The sequence below is a fragment of the Engraulis encrasicolus genome, chromosome 10 (assembly GCF_034702125.1).
Source record: "Engraulis encrasicolus isolate BLACKSEA-1 chromosome 10, IST_EnEncr_1.0, whole genome shotgun sequence".
NCBI lineage: Eukaryota > Metazoa > Chordata > Actinopteri > Clupeiformes > Engraulidae > Engraulis > Engraulis encrasicolus.
In genome coordinates, this window is record NC_085866.1 from 13847643 (window position 1) to 13865168 (window position 17526).

At 43.8% G+C, this 17526-nt stretch overlaps 1 protein-coding gene across 4 annotated transcripts; it reads right to left on the reverse strand.

Moving 5' to 3' along the window:
• Positions 1–108: 108 nt before the first annotated feature.
• Positions 109–17339, reverse strand: g6pd (glucose-6-phosphate dehydrogenase). Of its 4 annotated transcripts, none has more exons than XM_063208103.1 (13): positions 17277–17339; positions 16036–16154; positions 13416–13453; positions 12957–13065; positions 12431–12648; positions 10602–10760; positions 9434–9559; positions 8908–9001; positions 8576–8762; positions 3884–4119; positions 2868–2944; positions 2512–2604; positions 109–2005 (listed from the first exon to the last, which is right to left on the reverse strand). In XM_063208103.1, the coding sequence occupies exons 1-13, from the start codon at positions 17296–17298 to the stop codon at positions 1915–1917; spliced, it is 1569 nt and encodes a 522-aa protein (XP_063064173.1). In that variant the 5' UTR covers positions 17299–17339; the 3' UTR covers positions 109–1914. The 4 variants fall into 4 exon arrangements, with proteins under 4 accessions (XP_063064173.1, XP_063064176.1, XP_063064174.1 ...); XM_063208106.1 differs by lacking the exon at positions 17277–17339 and adding an exon at positions 16895–17215 and having other exon boundaries at positions 16036–16151; XM_063208104.1 differs by lacking the exon at positions 17277–17339 and adding an exon at positions 16895–17215.
• Between the last annotated feature and the right edge of the window lie 187 nt (positions 17340–17526).

A 17526-nucleotide genomic window follows, 5' to 3' on the forward strand; every position in this document is an offset into this window, starting at 1 on the left:
CAAGGAAATACCTCACTCCGATGAGATCCCTTTGAATACATTTTTATTCTCATGACGTCAGTGTGCAGTTCTAATTTTGACAATGCCATTTCTGATAAAACAGACAACACAATTTAAAGCCACACCCAGAGCTATTATTTAATGAGAAACAATATTATTTAAGCCATTATACAAAAAGAACTCCATATGTGCATAATCCTCTCCAGAATAAAAGATAAATCTATAACAAAGCTAAATGTCTAGAAACAAGACTGCAAATGACCAAACACCTGTAAGAAGAAAATAAAAGAAAACCTCCAAAAATAAGTGAGATATTCCAACCTGAAAAGTGCAGTCAAAAATTCACCCCATAAACCAATAATTTAAAATGCAAAGCATTCATTATCATGACCCTCATGGCACCACTCTAAAAAAAGAAAAAAAAAAGAAAGAAAATCAAAATTGTATCACGCTACAGTTGACATTTTTTCAGTCTAACTACTGTATTGAAAGACACAGTATCCTCCTAGACTTCAATCGGGTCACTTCGATGTATTAATACATGTAAGCCAGTAAACTGAAGGAGCATAAAAAAAAAGAGTCCTTCTGTTTGTTGTCGTTAGTGGAATATTAAAAAAGGACAGACGTACTGTACTGGGGAGTCAAGTATGCAGTTTACCTTGTTGTGAGTGCAACAGTTTTCTTAGTAAGACAAAAGAGTGTTTAACTGAGGGAAGTAACGTTGTGTAACAAAAAGACAATACAATCATCCCCAGGCACAGTGCCCTGTCCATCAATGTGACACTCATTCCCACATAAGCATGCAGGCAAACGCACATAGTTGTGCGAACACTCTCACTCACACACAATTTGTTCCCCTAATTATTTTTTTCCCCTAATCTATTCCATGTCATATCCCCTTTGGACTCTACAAAATGTAAACGGAAGGAATTCCCTACCAAAATCCATCTCGTGACATGGTTTTCCCTGACAAAAAGTAAAAATGGTCCCCAACTACAAATAGGAATGGGCTGCTGTACCTTCAAGTGACAGGAAAGCTATGGAAGTCTGAAGATCACACTTATAGCTCAGAGTGTGTGTTGTGTGTCGTACACAGCTTTACTGCGGTGTGCAGTATTTTTCCATCAACTCAGTAACAAAAGAGGAATGCTACAGTGAAAATTAAACTCAACAACCCCCGCATGGTAATGGCAAATGACAGAACTATCAGTTAAACAGTAATTTGTATGGCCATGTGTGCATGTGCGTAATGTCTGTATTGGTTAAGATGTCGTTAGACTGAGAGGCGGTTTCACACGGAGAGTTGGGTCACAGACGGCGTGTCCCCTGCTGCGGACAATATGCTCTACTGGTTTAAGCTGCCACCTGTGACTTAACAGACGCAACCCCCGCTCCTCTTTTACTTTCATGTCTGTTACAGGATGGGACAGGCAATGTCACTTGACTTATAAGTCACTCTCACAGCATAAACAAACCAGAGAAAACCCATTAAAAATACACGGAAAGCCAAGTCGTAATGTACCTTTGGGGAGAATTAAGAAAACAGTTTTAAGAGATCAGTGGACACTGTAGATGAAACTGTAGATAAGACAGCAGTTGTGTTGAGTTTCAGTCTTGTACTTTTGAAAGACTTTGGAGTGGAATGATGTTGGTCGCTTGTAATGAACCCAGGAGGAGAGTACAAAAAAAGGGGGGTGGGGGGTGTAGAGTAACAATTCTTCTGCTACTTCTTCCAAATAAACACTGGAGTTTTTCCCCTCCCGTTTCAGAGATGACCTTCATTTGATGACACAGTGGAAGCACTAAGCACCATTATGGCTCTGTGGCCTCCGACTCCAGCTCATTCCTTTTTGGGTTTGTTCTGCATCTTCTCTGGCCCCATGGAAGTTCTGCATTTGGTTAGCAGAGGGCACTTCACAGTTTGTTGGGTTCCACCCATTTGTAAGTTCCAGCGTAACGGAAGCCAACTCTCTTCAGAAGCTCATCTGCTTCTGTAGGACCACGACTGGAGAGAGAGAGAGAGAGAGAGAGAGAGAGAGAGAGAGAAGGCAAGAGAAGGAGGTGATTTGATTAGAGGACCAAACATGTTTGATATCTGCAAATGCCTTCACACAATCTAATGCTTTGCATACACAATTGAGTAGATCTGCACAGCACTGCACAGCAGCACTGCTCTTTAAACAATATGACTCAGCATTGTCATGTAGACAGGAGTTGTAAATAAACAGTGGTACTGTACGGGACCCACTAGTTTGACGCCCTCTCGGTACTTCACATGGTAATCAAAAACTTCAAACAAGCGATTTAAGGTTAGGGTTAGGTTTAGGGTTAAGGTTAGGGTTAGGGTTAGGTTTAGGGTCAGGTTTAGGGTTAGGGTTAGGGTTAAGGTCGTATGACGTAAGCGGTAAGTACCGAAAGGGTGTCGGACTAGTGAGTCCCGTTACTGTACAGGGCCCATGCAGCTCAGTTGCAAAGGCAGCCATTTTTAGCTATGGTCACCCGGGTGCTTACCTTCCATATGGGTAATGGATAGGGGGGGTTTTCTCTCCTTCTATCTTGTGGAGAAGAGGAGTGAAGATCCTCCAAGCTTCCCTGAGCTCATCACTGTACAACAGAACCAAACAACATGGCTTTAGTTTAGACAACTCAACAAAACCCAATATGTGCATTATAATGGGATGGATAAACGGCACCCTCTAGTGTTCAAAGTCAATAATTAACTACATTAAACCAACAACTAGGGCCATACCCATCATCATTATTACATCGATCAGGTTTTTCCTCGATTTTTGAGAGCATCTGCTAGAAGAAGATCATAAAGATACAATAAAGCTTTAAAATAGATGTTCTGAGGGCTGGGGGCTGACCTGCGCACAAAGTGCATCTGACTGCCACAGAACACATCCAGGATGAGGCGCTCGTAGGCATCTGGCAGCTTCACATCCTGCAGGAGACATTTATAACATGCCAACTAGTGACTGAATTCCAGGTTGTGTAGAATTTTTGCACACTTCCTTTGGTCAGGTGCGTTGGAGTGGAATCCCTGGGTCACCAACGTTAAAGAAAAGAAAGCTCCCGCACACTGTTCACATTTGCAAGGTTTACTGCGACTTTTCGGTGTACTGATTAGACCGAAACGTCGCAGTAAAACCTTGCAAATGTGAACAGTGTGTGGGAGCTTTCTTTTCTTTAACTAGTGACTGAATACAAGCACGAGTAGGCAACCTACAGTATGAAACATCCTTCGGGGCACTTCTCCAGACATGAGGTGCTAGTCCATTTTTAACTAGAATTCTCTACTATTGAACTGTGTTTAAGTTCAGAGACTTACCCAACTTTAACTAGATGTTGAAAGTGAGGGAACATAACTAGATGTTGAAAGTGAGGGAACATAACTAGATGTTGAAAGTGAGGGAACATAACTAGATGTTGAAAGTGAGGGAACACAACCATTCAACCAAAATGTGTCAATTTAATGCCTGGATTACCGGTATTGTTTTTCTAGCCTAGCGAGGGGCCGCTAGGGGTGTCAAGAATTCTAGGCTATTAATTATCAAGTTAATCAACAGATATGCGTTTGTCTCCATGCGTGTGATTGTACACGTGAACGGTTGACCCATTCCAGCCTAAGGCACCTGCAAAAAACGCCTGCTGAATGCCAAAGCCCTTTTTGGGAAAAGGAGCCCTCGGCCTATAAAAACCTAAATATCTCGGCCTCCAAACCACATAAAAACATGAAATACGTTTCATCTAAAGGCTAGGACCCTCATCTTGTGCATGTCCCTCCAGGCGCCTAGGCCAATGCAGTGTATACGCAGCATCAAGCTGAAATGGATTAATAAGCTTTCCTTCATTTGGTGGGTGGGTGCACGGCGTGCGTCACCTTGTATCTGCTGCGGTATGTGAGGTCCAGCTCGGTCTCCTCGGGGCTGAAGTACCCGCCGGGTTTCTTGGTCATCATCTTGGCGTAGATGGCCTCGTTGGGCTGCACGCGCACCACCAGCTCGTTGCGGCGGCACTGCCCGGCGAAGATGTCGCCCGGCACTTCTTTGAACTGCAGCCGCACCTCTGCCTTGCGCTCGTTCAGAGCCTTGCCGCACCGCAGGATGAACGGGACGCCTGGAGGAGGAAGAACCATATTACTTTATAAATGAAGAGTTCAGATGCAAAACCCACTAACTCCATTTCTGAAGACCTGCACTTCTATATTTTTTGAGAGAACCCAGTTGTTGGTTTGGTATACATTTATGTACTTGATAATACATATAGTTATATTACATAAATAAAAAAAATATATATTTTTTAAATTTTGATAGCTTTGTATTAAATAAAAATGAATTAAGTTTATTTTCTGAAAAGGTACTTAGGGGGTTTTGCATCTGAACTCTTCAAATATGTACCCAGAAATCTAATTTCACGTGCATCTCCTGTGTTTCACTGTTGACACTTTAGGATCCCGGTGAGGATTTGATCTAATTTCTTTGTCACCTAGTGAAGCCATCACCTTAAGCTGCCTCTTCCATGTACAATCAAATATGTGAAACTGAGATAACAAGTCCGACAGGCGGACAACAGATGCGTCCGTCTATGCCCGTTCTGAACCTTTTTTGCCCAAACGCCCCCTTGGCCTCCTCATAACCTGTCAAGGCAATTTATCAATAAGCCTACCATGTACTGTATAAGCCTGGATTTGAAAAAGTACCATAGGATTTCAACAGTGTTGGGCAATTTACTGAAAAACTGTAATGCATTGCTGATTACATGTTACTGTCTTTTCAAAATAATCCCTTACACTACATTTAGCAATGTGGGGACCTAAGGCGAATTTAGCTTAGGGGGGCCATCGGTCCATCCCATATCACATTTTTTTTTAACATAAAATCTCTATTTTTGTTAGGCTATTTTTTTTTTTTTAAATCACTTTTTTTTTTTTTTTTTTAATTACAAACATAAAAAACAGGCAAACATTACAACCCTTTCTGGACAGATTTCAATGAATAGGCTATTTGCAATTTTGCATAGGCCTACATTAAATAAACTAAAATGTGAAATTCTCTTTTCACTTTAATATGAGAGCAGTGATGTCCCCCCCTCACTGAAGTGTTATTTCATGTGTGAGCATGATGCTGTCACCTATTTGAAGTGACGTTGATGTTGGATTTCATGGAATACTTTTAAATGCCGCTTTGGGAAGAAAACAGAGTAGGCGACAGGTGAACTGTATTTCTGTCAAAACAGTGGTTTGCAGGCGTTTGCGTTTTCACGTGGATAATAGGCTCGTTTGCAACCACGCAGCAAAAGATTTGATCAAAACGTGATTTGCTTGGTCATAAAAAGGAGGGGATAACTGCGTCGCAATCAAGCTGGACACATCAGGACGACGAGATTTCAACAGCGGCAAAGAAGGTGGATCTACAGGTCTGTGGGTGGATCTACCTTTTTTGACAGCGGGTGTACCAGGGCGCCCTCTCGTGGAATTAAATCATCATGGCACTAATTCCATGACGTGCTTACCAATGTCGGCACATGCTTGTGAAATCCGAGACTCTCTGCCTCTCGGATAGAAATCGGATGGTCTTGAGGTAGAGACACAGGTTACTCGGTGAGTCATGGTACAACTCTTAGTTAAATTTGTGATGATTTGGCTTCACTTCCATGTTATAATTCAGTTAATTAGTGCTCACTTTAGGCTATTCATTTTGTGTTTTGGGACCAAAGTCGTCATTCAGATAGGACCGTTTTAAAATTACTTAACAGCGCCAACCCATGCTGCGAGGATTGAACCCAGGTGTTCAATATGTAGCTTTACCATGGCGCGCCAACCACAAAGGCCACTCTGTTTCGTGCACTTTCATACATAAAAGACAACATAAGTCTCTCGCACCTGGTCTGTTTCCACATCAACCATCAGCAACTAAAGCCTCCCCGTGTTTCGGTGCAGTTTCGAACCGGGGACCTCTTGAAGTCAGGCGCGCAACCACTACTCTAACCGTCGAGTAGGCGGCCCGCGGAATAATACTGGTTTTGTAACCTACGACATACACTCCTAACGTGGCGAAGATGGAGCATCTGACGACAGGGTGGTTTGTTTCTTTTTTTTTCTGTTGTAAGTGGGTTGTGCGACCATACATATGGATGATACCACTCTGAGTATGCTGCATTTGAGCATGAAATGCATTTCAGCATGTAGAAAATGAAGCACGTTCAACTACACACACATGAATCACATGAGCTATGAACACCAATCACGGCAGATTCCTCACATCATGGAGGAGGTCTTCTGCCCAGCGCAGTTGGTTTCAGCTACTGCGTGGCAGCTTGACAAAACTTTTGTTCCCGCGATGGTTCAACGCCATGTGACACGACTGCCACGCAGAGGTCACTCCCTTCAACTGCATCGTGAACGGCAAATTCTAACCAGGATGCTTCACGCGGACACACTGAGCATGCTCGCTGCCTAGCAAATTTTCAACCTCGCAGGAAAGACGCTGTCATGAACGCCCTTATAGAGCTCTTCAGCGTTGACGTCAACTTGTATGCGGCGTTTGGACTACCGGTTCCCTGGCGATTTTTTACATTGCAAAACGCCATAGAGATTCAGGTTTGGCAAAAATATAAGTTGCACGGCAACAACGAACATTAGCGTGTCCCCGCATCCCTTTCTCATTAGTGGAACGGATCGTATCATCATGTTGGTGTATTCACATGTTAAATCATGACGATTATAATTCAATATTGCTAACCCCTTTCTGATCATTAAAACTTCCGAACTACATACTTTCCTTTGGTTGCCATGGGTACAACCTTCCGCACGTACACGCCGTTAGATACTGGCGCCGTTTCTGTAGTCGCCAAAAGCTTCCGGGTTTAGCATATGGACGCAACATCGTATTTATGTCGAAGTTTGACACAAAATGATCAACCATGTCATACCTACAGCCTATTTTTAACACCCTCGACAGTTTGCGGGGGTTCGCTAAGCGCGTGCTTGCACTCGGAGCTTATTTGAAATTTACCCCTATTCATTCCCAATGGAGGCCGGAAGCCGATAGGAACCAGGACGTCCTTAAATGCTAACATGAAAGACTACAATCTACTACATGCTTCCGCTTCCGCTGAAGAACTCTATTGTCTTCGTGGACCGTAACAGACAAACCGTAAGTTCCATAAACTAATCAATGAGACATTGGCTACGTGTACATGATGTTTTTAAGTCCGATTTAATAAATGCGATTTAAATAGATCGGATTAAGAGTTATTTTGCGATGTGTATACATGGCACTTTCACTTTAAATGCGATTAAACGTCTGGGGAAAATAAAGCATTGCGATTGGACTGAGGACGCACGTGCTGAGCGAGCCAAATAAGGCACGGGGGCGTGGTTCAATGCCACCGAGATGCAGGTCATCTTCCCCACGAAAATCGTTGCCTCAGGCGGACTGAAATCACAACATTTCCCCCTTTCTCCCTGGATCATTTACAATGCTACATGCTACCCTGTTAGCATAGAAAAACGAGTGGTCAAATGGTAATGTGGAGTAACTTTGTTGTGCTTCATTACTTCGTGGGGCACTTTTACATCAATATATGGAAGCCACAACATTTATAGTCGCTTAGGGACTTTAAATTAAGCAAAACTTTCATGTGAAAATCAACAGGAAGTGCCGCCATGTTTTTCTCACAGGCAAAGAGCACGGTTGGTTTGCACGCATGAGCTCCAGGCCAAAACTGAGCGACTGCCACCTTGTGGACACAAGAGGGAATCACAGGAGGGAATCACAATTCAGAAACGCATCACGGGAGGGAAACACATCACGGGAGGACGGACGGACGGAGGGACGGACGGACGGACGGAGGGACGGACGGACGGACACCAAAGCCTCTTATAGAGATGCGTGGGACGCATCTAAAAAAAAGAGTCATAAAATTAGGAGACCCAGCAGAAGAAGAGACAGTAAAGGAAGGCTAAGGAGGAAATGGGGAACGAAAATCAGAAAAACAAACAGGATGGGAACAGAGATGAATGAGGTCAAATGCTAGACAGATGTGGTAGGAGAAAATGAAAGGAAGTCAAGGCCAGGAGAAGTGTTAGGATTTGTATGTGAATAATTTCTGTATACATGGGTTCTATATTTTTGTTTTCTCCTGACTGCGCGAAACTAGCTGCGCACAATTCAACCTCTGATTGTTGAAAACCGCTGTCAGTCAAAAAATTAGCTCACATGGTTGGCTGCCAGTGTCTTGCTCCTCCTCACAAAGTGTTTAATACAAACAAACAAAAACCCATATATACTACAGACTTCTTATCAGTCATAGTGGAGAGAAGGAGACATGGTCGTTGGCCCATTGTTGGCCCGAGGTTCCATTGGCCCATTGTTTCCGGGTTCTATTGTCGCAAGGGGGAGGGGGGGAAATCCCCCTTTAGGCAGACCTAAGCAGACCTAAGGACTGTTCTATTCATGCTAGGAGCATTATGACACGCCCCTTTAGGCAGACCGAAACCTGGTCACGTTAGGTGCCCATAGAAACCTATTATGTTGGCATATCTCTATATACTTAGAGAATCTGTCTTTACCGTCCCAGCGCTCGTTGTTGACGTGGAGGACGGCGGTGGCAAAGGTGGCCGTGGTGGAGCCTTTGGGGACGGTGGGGTCGTCCAGGTAGCTGAGCTTGGCGTCGCCTTCTCCCTCCGGATTGCCCACGTACTGGCCCAACACCACATCATCCAGCGTCACTGGAGCAACGCACTTCAGCACTTTCACCTGCAGGGGGCAGACACACCAGTATGGCACCAGAGACACAGACAGACAGGCAAGCAAGCAGGTCCATCAGAGGGAAGCGACAGTAGAATGAGCGGCTCTTAATGAAGACCATCTGTGCTGGTAATCTTGTTTTGATGTCTCATACCTTCTCGTCTCGAACGTCGTCGGAACTGGTGGTGGCAGGTTTCTCCATGGCGACCAGACAAAGCATCTGGAGGAGGTGGTTCTGCATGACATCGCTGTGGACCATAGAGGAGGGAAGTTCACATCACACACGTAGCGATAATGATCAGTGATCGTGCAAGGATTATAGGATGGTCATTTCAACTTTCACATAATGTTTTTGTTATTATTATTAATAATAATTTGTTACTTATTTTTCATCCTTATATTTTCAACCTTTTATTTTCAGGTTTTTATTCTTACTTCGTTTGTATGAAGTGTGATGAATAAAAAATGACAATGAACTAAATTATAAGCCTTTTCTCCAAACTCTAGTATTCGCAATTGGTAAGACAACTGAGACAACTGGTTCGGCATAAAGAAATGATTTTACACCAGGTTACAATTCAGACGATACTTTAAAAGGTATTCAGGTGCTTTGTGAATCAACCAATTAATCATATTATGTGATTTGAAGTAAGCTTATGGGGCACAGGGTTGCTCCATACCGGATGATCCCAAAGTCGTCAAAATAGCCTCCGCGGCCCTGTGTGCCAAACGGCTCTTTGAAGGTCAGCACTACGCAGGCCACGCTGTCCCTGTTCCAGATGGGACCAAAGATACGGTTGCCAAACCTGCAGAGAGAGAGAGACAGAGAGAGAGAGAGAGAGAGAGAGAGAGAGAGAGAGGAGAGAGAGAAAGAGAAAGAGAGAGAGAGAGCACATCGATTAGCTTGGAATTTTATTGGTTAAAGAGAAAAGGGCAATTCTGTGACTAACCTTTTCAACGGTTTCCCTATTTAGATCATTCTGACTCATTTTCTATTTTTAAAACACACCTGGCGATTCATGCTTTTCAGACAGGTTAATTTCCATCACAAAAAAATCTGAAAGGGAGGGAAGATAGAGAGGATTTTAATGCCGCTCACCAGCCTTTATTATGCAAAAGACCACAGGTGTTTCAGACACCAAAAGACAAGAGACCAGGGAGCTTGAAAGAGGAGAAAAGCTACTAGAAACCACATGTGCACAAGAAATACAGCATTGCAAAATAAGGAAAACGTATTTCAAATTCTCAAATAGTTGCATCAATTGTGTATGTACTCCTATCACATCTGTAGTGTACAGCACATGTGCACTTTTGTGCAGCATTCTTCTTCCCCTACAGTACAAAGTACAAACACTATAACACCCATGTTGAACACACATACTCTACACGTGTGAACATGTCATGTGGTCATAGGTGTGGTTCTTCTCTGGTAGTAAGACTCACAATTTACAAAGAAGCCACAAAAGACAAGAAAGTCAACGTTTCCCCTTCAGCACTTTATAGTTATAACGCCACCACATTGACAACACACCTCCCACCTTGACCAAGTTCCCTGGCAATATTAAGATTTTGTTTGGCCAAGACCATTTCTATGACTGCAACGACTTTCCCACACTCACCACCGTGACTAACAATGTTCTGAGAAACAATGCAGAGAGAGAGAGAGAGAGAGAGAGAGACAGAGAGAGAGAGACAGAGAGAGAGAGAGAGAGAGAGAGAGAGAGAGAGAGAGAAATATAGAAAGAAAGATAGATAAAGAGAAAGATGGCAGGCAAGAGAAGGGAGAGACAGAGAGAGAGAGAGAGAGAGAGAGAGAGAGAGAGAGAGAGAGAGGGGGCCGTGGTGTACCTGAGCACCATGAGGTTCTGCACCATCTCCTTCCCCAGGTAGTGGTCGATACGGTAGATCTGCTCCTCCGTGAACAGAGAAGACAGGTGATTGGACAGCTCCTCAGAACTCTGCAGATCCCGGCCAAACGGCTTCTCCACAATTATTCTGTTCCAGCCCCTGAAACAAACAAACACAAACACAAACACAAACACACACACAGTGTGTGCATCATGTATTGATCCCAGGAGGAAATTAAATTACATAAGCCACCTTAGAATTCTCAGAGTAATAAAACAAATCGACGAACGAACATCTGATCAAGCAACACATGTAATATTTATTTTAAACCACAAATCGTAATGAGAACGGCTAGTCATCCAGAAACCACTACAATCCCAATGTCATGCACTTAGCGCCGCTATCTAAAACGACCCAGTCCTCCTGGTGACACTAATTCTTGAGAGACAGGACAGCAGGGTGAGTGTACCACAGGGTCCAGTAATGAGGAGTTATGTTCCACGAACATCCTCATTAGGGGGCCATTAGATAACGAGTGCAGTAATCAAATTGAAGGCTGAGGCCAAGGCTTCAGTGCATACAGGGCCCCTTCTCTGGTCCTGTCGTCCGTCCTCAGCCCATCCCCACCCCCACTGTCACAGGTGGATAACTAAATTCAGGCTTAAATTATAATTAAGTTATAAAAGTTCCAATGACCTTAAATTAATAAAGGTGCAGATGTAGCCAATGCAGACTCTTAGGATCTCTGGCCAATGCATGCCAGTGTTGGCCACAATTCTGTATTCATTTGTTTAGCCTTTACAGCTACACATTAGTATGCACTTCACGACGTGTGCATGACTGCCAAAATGGTCAATTCAAGTAAGAGCAAGAGCAATTCAAGTATTTTAACCCGTTTTGTCAGTTGAGAAATTTTATCCAGAGTCCTTCAGATTTAATATTATTACTAGTACAGTTCATGTAAAATAAAATGGGCTAAATTCCCATGTCATCATTTTGCATTTTCATCAATGTTTCCAGATAGCCTCAAAGCACTGTGCTACATATAAATAATAAGCACGTCATATTGAACCATGTCACCCTAACCCAGCTACCCCGTCCAAGTACACATGGACTATATGTTTGCATGCCCCATATTCAAATATTAGATGTGACAACATTGGCATGTATGCATGCCCCAAATTCTGTTACTAAACAGCAGGAATATGTTATGTATTTGCATGACATGCAAGTAACATATTACTGCTATTTAGTAACAGAACAAACATGGATATATACTGTAGGTGTATAGTGATTGAATGCATTTTCCACACAAATACATTACATAACCTATACAGTATAGGTTAATTGTGCATGTATACATCAGCTTTGACACATTTTCTATCTCGTGTCTTGTTATTTATTACCATGACACATGATTACAACAAAGTTCCTGTGGTGTGGTGTCTGTAGTAATGTCATCAGTTTAATCGTTGAAACGCACCAAAAAATAAGTGGTGAATCATAAAGAAGCAGTGTTGCGCTCTTCCATCTGACTAACAACTGATGACTGAAGCACCCTGAAAAGCTGAACCTGCTGCAAAAACGTTCAAGGTGTGCGGGCCCTCGCAAAACTCTATAGTAATCAGTGCTCTAAATTAACACCAGCCAACTGGACAAATGCAGGTGAAATTTCAGTTTGGCTGGTAGAAAATACTTACTTACTAGCCACTTTGACCCATTACCAAGTAGGTGTTTGGCTAGTAAACCTAAGATCTACTAGCAACTTTTGCTGGTGGTGAAAAAAAAGTGAATTGAGAGTCCTGGTAGTAATGTCCAAGTGGACTCACTTGGTGGCCATGCAGTGGTGTTTGATGTTCTTGGAGACGTCGTGGTAGACGCTGGGGGGCAGGGCCAGGTAGAAGAGCCGGTTGGCCTCGGCGCCGCTGGGCAGGGACAGCAGGTACTCGTGCAGCTTGGAGAAGGAGGCGTCCTCGTTGTACTTGCCGCTCACGTACGAGTTACGCTTGAAGAACGCCTCCACACGCTCCGTCTCAGAATCCTCCACCTGCATTGGATGTCGGAAGACACACGGTTAGCCTGTGTGTGTGCACGCTTGTGTGTGTATGGGTGAGAGAGAGAGAGAGTGATGGCGTTTGTTCGCTTTCTGGATTCATTTAATGAAAAGTGAGTGGGTTTGGATTTCAAGAGCTCCCTCTATACACTATGGAGTAGAGATTAACTACTGTTGCTTGGAAATAAAGTATTCACAGTCGGTATCAGCATGAGCCTGTAGTCCTTGACAGAAATTGTATTCAATGTCTGTGTTTGAGCACAGACAAGTATCTCTCACACACACACAGTGAAGTTTTGTACCTTCATGTGGGGCAGGCAGGCGGTGCGAATGGCATCGATGGTCAGCTCTGAGCGGGCGTAGCCCACAAAGTAGGTCTGCTCTGGGAGGAGGCCGTCTCTGAACAGCCACCTGCAGACAGACAGGCAGACAGACAGGAAGGCACAGGGGAGCACAGGGTAGGGGGTCAGACACATTACTACACCAGTCTGAACACTCATTATGAAACATCAGCAGAGGCAATGCAAACACACCGTTTCCCAACAGATGTGTGCATTTTGGGATTGACGTGCACTTAAAATTTTCATGTTATTTTAACTGTTTTGAAACATTTTAATCAAACTCAAATATGTACTGTACTGTATGTGTGTATGTATTGTAGTATTATGCTCTACTATGTACTATGTGTCCATGCTTATTCGAATTATTGCATGTTGAAAAGCCTTTGAGTAACACAGTGTGTGGTTCCGCCTCAGGCTTACCATAGCGTGGGGTAGATCTTCTTTTTGGCGAGATCCCCCTGAAGAGAGAAGAGGAAGAGGGAACATGAGGCTCGGCTGCCTTACTCACCACATCACTATGGTGACCAGTGGGTCAACTGCTGAGTACTGTCCCACACGCACCATTTACAAACAAAGCATTATCTCAGACAGACAGACACAGAGCGAGACAGAGCAAAAGAAAGAATGAATGAAAGAGAGAGAGAGAGAGAGAGTTGCAGGGACCATCCTCCAGAATACCCCTAAATCGAGGCCTAGCTGAATTGCTTAGGAGCAACTCGGCCATGGATGAGAGGGTAGGAGAGTACTGTTGATTATTGTACTGTCCACAGACCATTATCCTGACTGATACAGAAATCGAATCTGCAATTAGCAGATGTAATTTACAAACAATTAGACCACTGCCAACGAGTATATTAGTCATTCACCACACTGTTGCCCAACATGTGCGCACAATGACCATTTTAGGTACACAAATCCCACAACACAAACACCACTTTCATACACGCGCACACACACGCGCCTTGTGGCCCTTTCCCAACCCCTGAAACCCATTCAACAGCAGCACGCGCACACACACACACACACACACACACACACACACACGAAAAGTGCTTAGTCAGCATAGGTAAGCTGACCACTGTACCAACCTCCTTAAGCCCACAGACTACTAGAGTAAAAAGGCAGAGAGACACGCCCCGCCAAACACATACTTGAGGTGCTTTTGTTTAGTACTGGTTTGACCCTAAACCTGAATGACACTGCTTTAACTACATACCACAAAGTTCTTTGTTTTATGACGAATCACAGTTTATATGGGCAGGATTGCGATATAAAACTCAAAATTCATAGATAGAAAAAACAGGCAACAAAGACAACTGCTCTCAAAACGCCAACAACTTTCAGACTAATATTACCATTGCAGTATTTGCGTGAGGTTTCAACTGAATCTAGAACTAACCATGCACACATGCATTGGAATGGAATGTTTTTTAAAAATCAAATCAGACAGACAAGTCTTACAGTTCACTGGCTACTCAGGGTGACACGGCAAAACGCACCTCGTCCCCTCCCACTTTCATTCAGAGCTAACCTCGGGCCCGAGACTGGCGTTGCCTCACACTCCTGCGATACTACTTATCTTATGTGAGTGTAAAGTAAACCAGCTGACTGCACTATTACAAACAAAAGCTACTCCTGTACTCAACTGCAAATTCAATTGCCAACGTACTACTCGCCGCCACCCTCTCTGTGGAAAAACAGGCCACACCAGATCTCCTTGGAAATAAAAAGCCATAAACCCAAGGGTTTGGCAAATTTTGGAGGAATTAATGACATTGCTGGCCATCGTGACTCAATGTTGACTTCTAAATAAGGGTGGCGAAAAGGCATCTTCCTGACACCATGAACATAATTGACTGATCAATATGACTCATTATACAAACATACACTACAGATGTGGCATCCTCCATTTCTGTGCATCAGGCGGTAAAATTCTGCGAGTAGTAATTTGGATCGACATGAATGAGGAGAAAGAGTACGAGTACACACACGCGCACACACACACACACACACACACACACACACACACACACACACACACACACACACACACACACACACACACACACACACACACACACACACACACACACACACACACACACACACACACACACACACACACACACACACACACCTTGTTGACACATGGAGGAAATAAAAAAACACTACAGGAAAGATGGCCAGAGAAGAGAGGTGAGATGGATAGAAGATAAACAAAGAGTGTGTGAACAGGGGGCTGCTAGAGCCGTGCTGCTGAGCAGCAGTGTATTCAACAGCATGAGCGGGTCAGGTTTCCCTATATTCACACACGTGTGCACACACACACACACACCACACCTCACTGCAACCTCACCATGACTCGACTAAAAAACTCAATAATGGCAGTGATTGTAATATACACAAAGAGGTTTGATACGACACCCTCTCCCAATTCTGAGGAAGCCACTCTTGTCAAGTTCCCAAAGTCCATTTCTACTTATCGAGCTTATTTTACAAAAAGCATCTTCCTCTTCTTTTCAATCAGATCACAAGCACAACACACAAAGAGAGACTAACGGACACAAGCTGGTCTTGGCCCTGTCTCCGCTGCTTATTTGTGGGCAGGTTAAGATCCTGTCACCTGACGTAACTGTAAACACGGCCAGACTGTTGCAAAAGCCATTGGCCAACCACATTACCAAGACCCTGAAACACTCGTGGGTCTGGCCATGCGACAGGTATTGCTGTAAAACTGGATTGTGCAACCTGGCCATTGCTGGCTTGGCTATCATTTCCTCATTCTAGTAGACACAAAAATGTGGCATTACCCCTGTTCACACTTCCTTCTTCCGTTCTGCTCTGTATTCTTCCAGTATGTCATAACTTCACTTTATTACCAAACACAAGATTAAGGTCACCAGAAAAATGGAGAGGTATTATTTCAGTCAGTGATAGTGTGTATACCATGTTGACTACACACAGGGAGACTTATCATAACAACAACCCGCACGCACACAGATACACAGAGACACAAACACGCATGAACAGACATCCTCACCGAAGCTCCCATGATGATGAAGATGTGGACGTCTGTCTGATGGAACTCCTCATCCTCGTGCAGTTCCTTCCGGAGTTCTCCGAAGACCTCGGAGCGAGACAGCGGCAAACTCATCCCTTCTAGTGAGGGACATAAGACCGTTTAGGAGTATTCAGAACAGTTTATATGGAAAGTAGGACATTCCGTTGACAACACAACACACACACACACCAATGGCAGCTAAGAAAGCAGCGAGCTATGAACGTCTCCTATGGGGTGAATGGCCTAGTTCTAAGGATGTCTTTCACAACACGAAATTACCCAGTAGAACTAGCCGGTTTTATCAACTTTGTGGGACTAATGATGTCACAGGACTACACGATACGCACATAAATCAACGCACATGTTATTTAACACACAGGGCTGTGTGTAACCACATACCAGGAGGAGGTGGAGGAGGATGTACAATGTGGGGTCTTTCTAAAAGTAAAACATGGGTTGGATGGGGCGAGTTAGTTTCATCTTCTTCGGTGAACTCATTCCATGCATATCATCCCTGTACATAACCGAGTTGCTCGAACACACTGCTGACACACAAATAACCAGCCTAACTAACTCCTACTAGCTAACCCAGAGAAGGGTAATGTTATTAGCAAAATCCGCAGTGCAATCCCCTATTTAAAAGGCTCAGCCAGACAGCACCGTACCATAATTTGCAGGCGGCAGGACACATTTAGACGCACGGTTACCAAAACAAGTTCAGCTATTAGCGATGTTATAACACAGCGAGTTATTATATATGCATACAGTGCCTTACTTTAACTTTGTCATTCATTATACACAACAAATTACAGCTTTAGTACATACGTTTTGTTATTACCTTTATCCCTGGATGGGTGTTTAGAAAGTGCAACGACAACGATGCTAGCTGGCTAAGCAGTTGCTGTCAAACCAGTCCACTTCACTAATTAAATGGATGTCAGTACAAGCCCTCACTGCTAACTTTGCTAAGTCATTCACACTCTACCATCGATTTGGCGCAGAATGGATGAAATGGCACAAAACGTGCTATGTTCTACTGTGGGTCTCGGTCGGTAGTCTGACATGAACACACCAGTCGTATGAACGCAGCTTCAACTGCTTCTCCGAGTACCCAAACCTTTGCTGCGAACCAACAGCTACAACATGCCGTTTAATTATTTAAATAAAAAAGTTTCCTGCTTCCAACTTCTGCGATTTTATTGGTTTAGAAACCAACTTACCAGCGCTCGCTCGACTTCCCATCACTGTAGCATCCGTGACGTCACATATGCAGTGGCAGTGGCCTCTCTGGCACTGCCTCCGAGTGGCCGATAGAAAAACACAGAGGGCGGGGAGGTACAGAAACACGCGGAACTGAACTGCCAATCACAACGCTGTCACTCACTGGAGTGATATGCCTTTGACATTAAATATTACTGGTATGTGAACACATGCCCAGCCAATAACCATGTCTCCTCAAGACAGGCATAA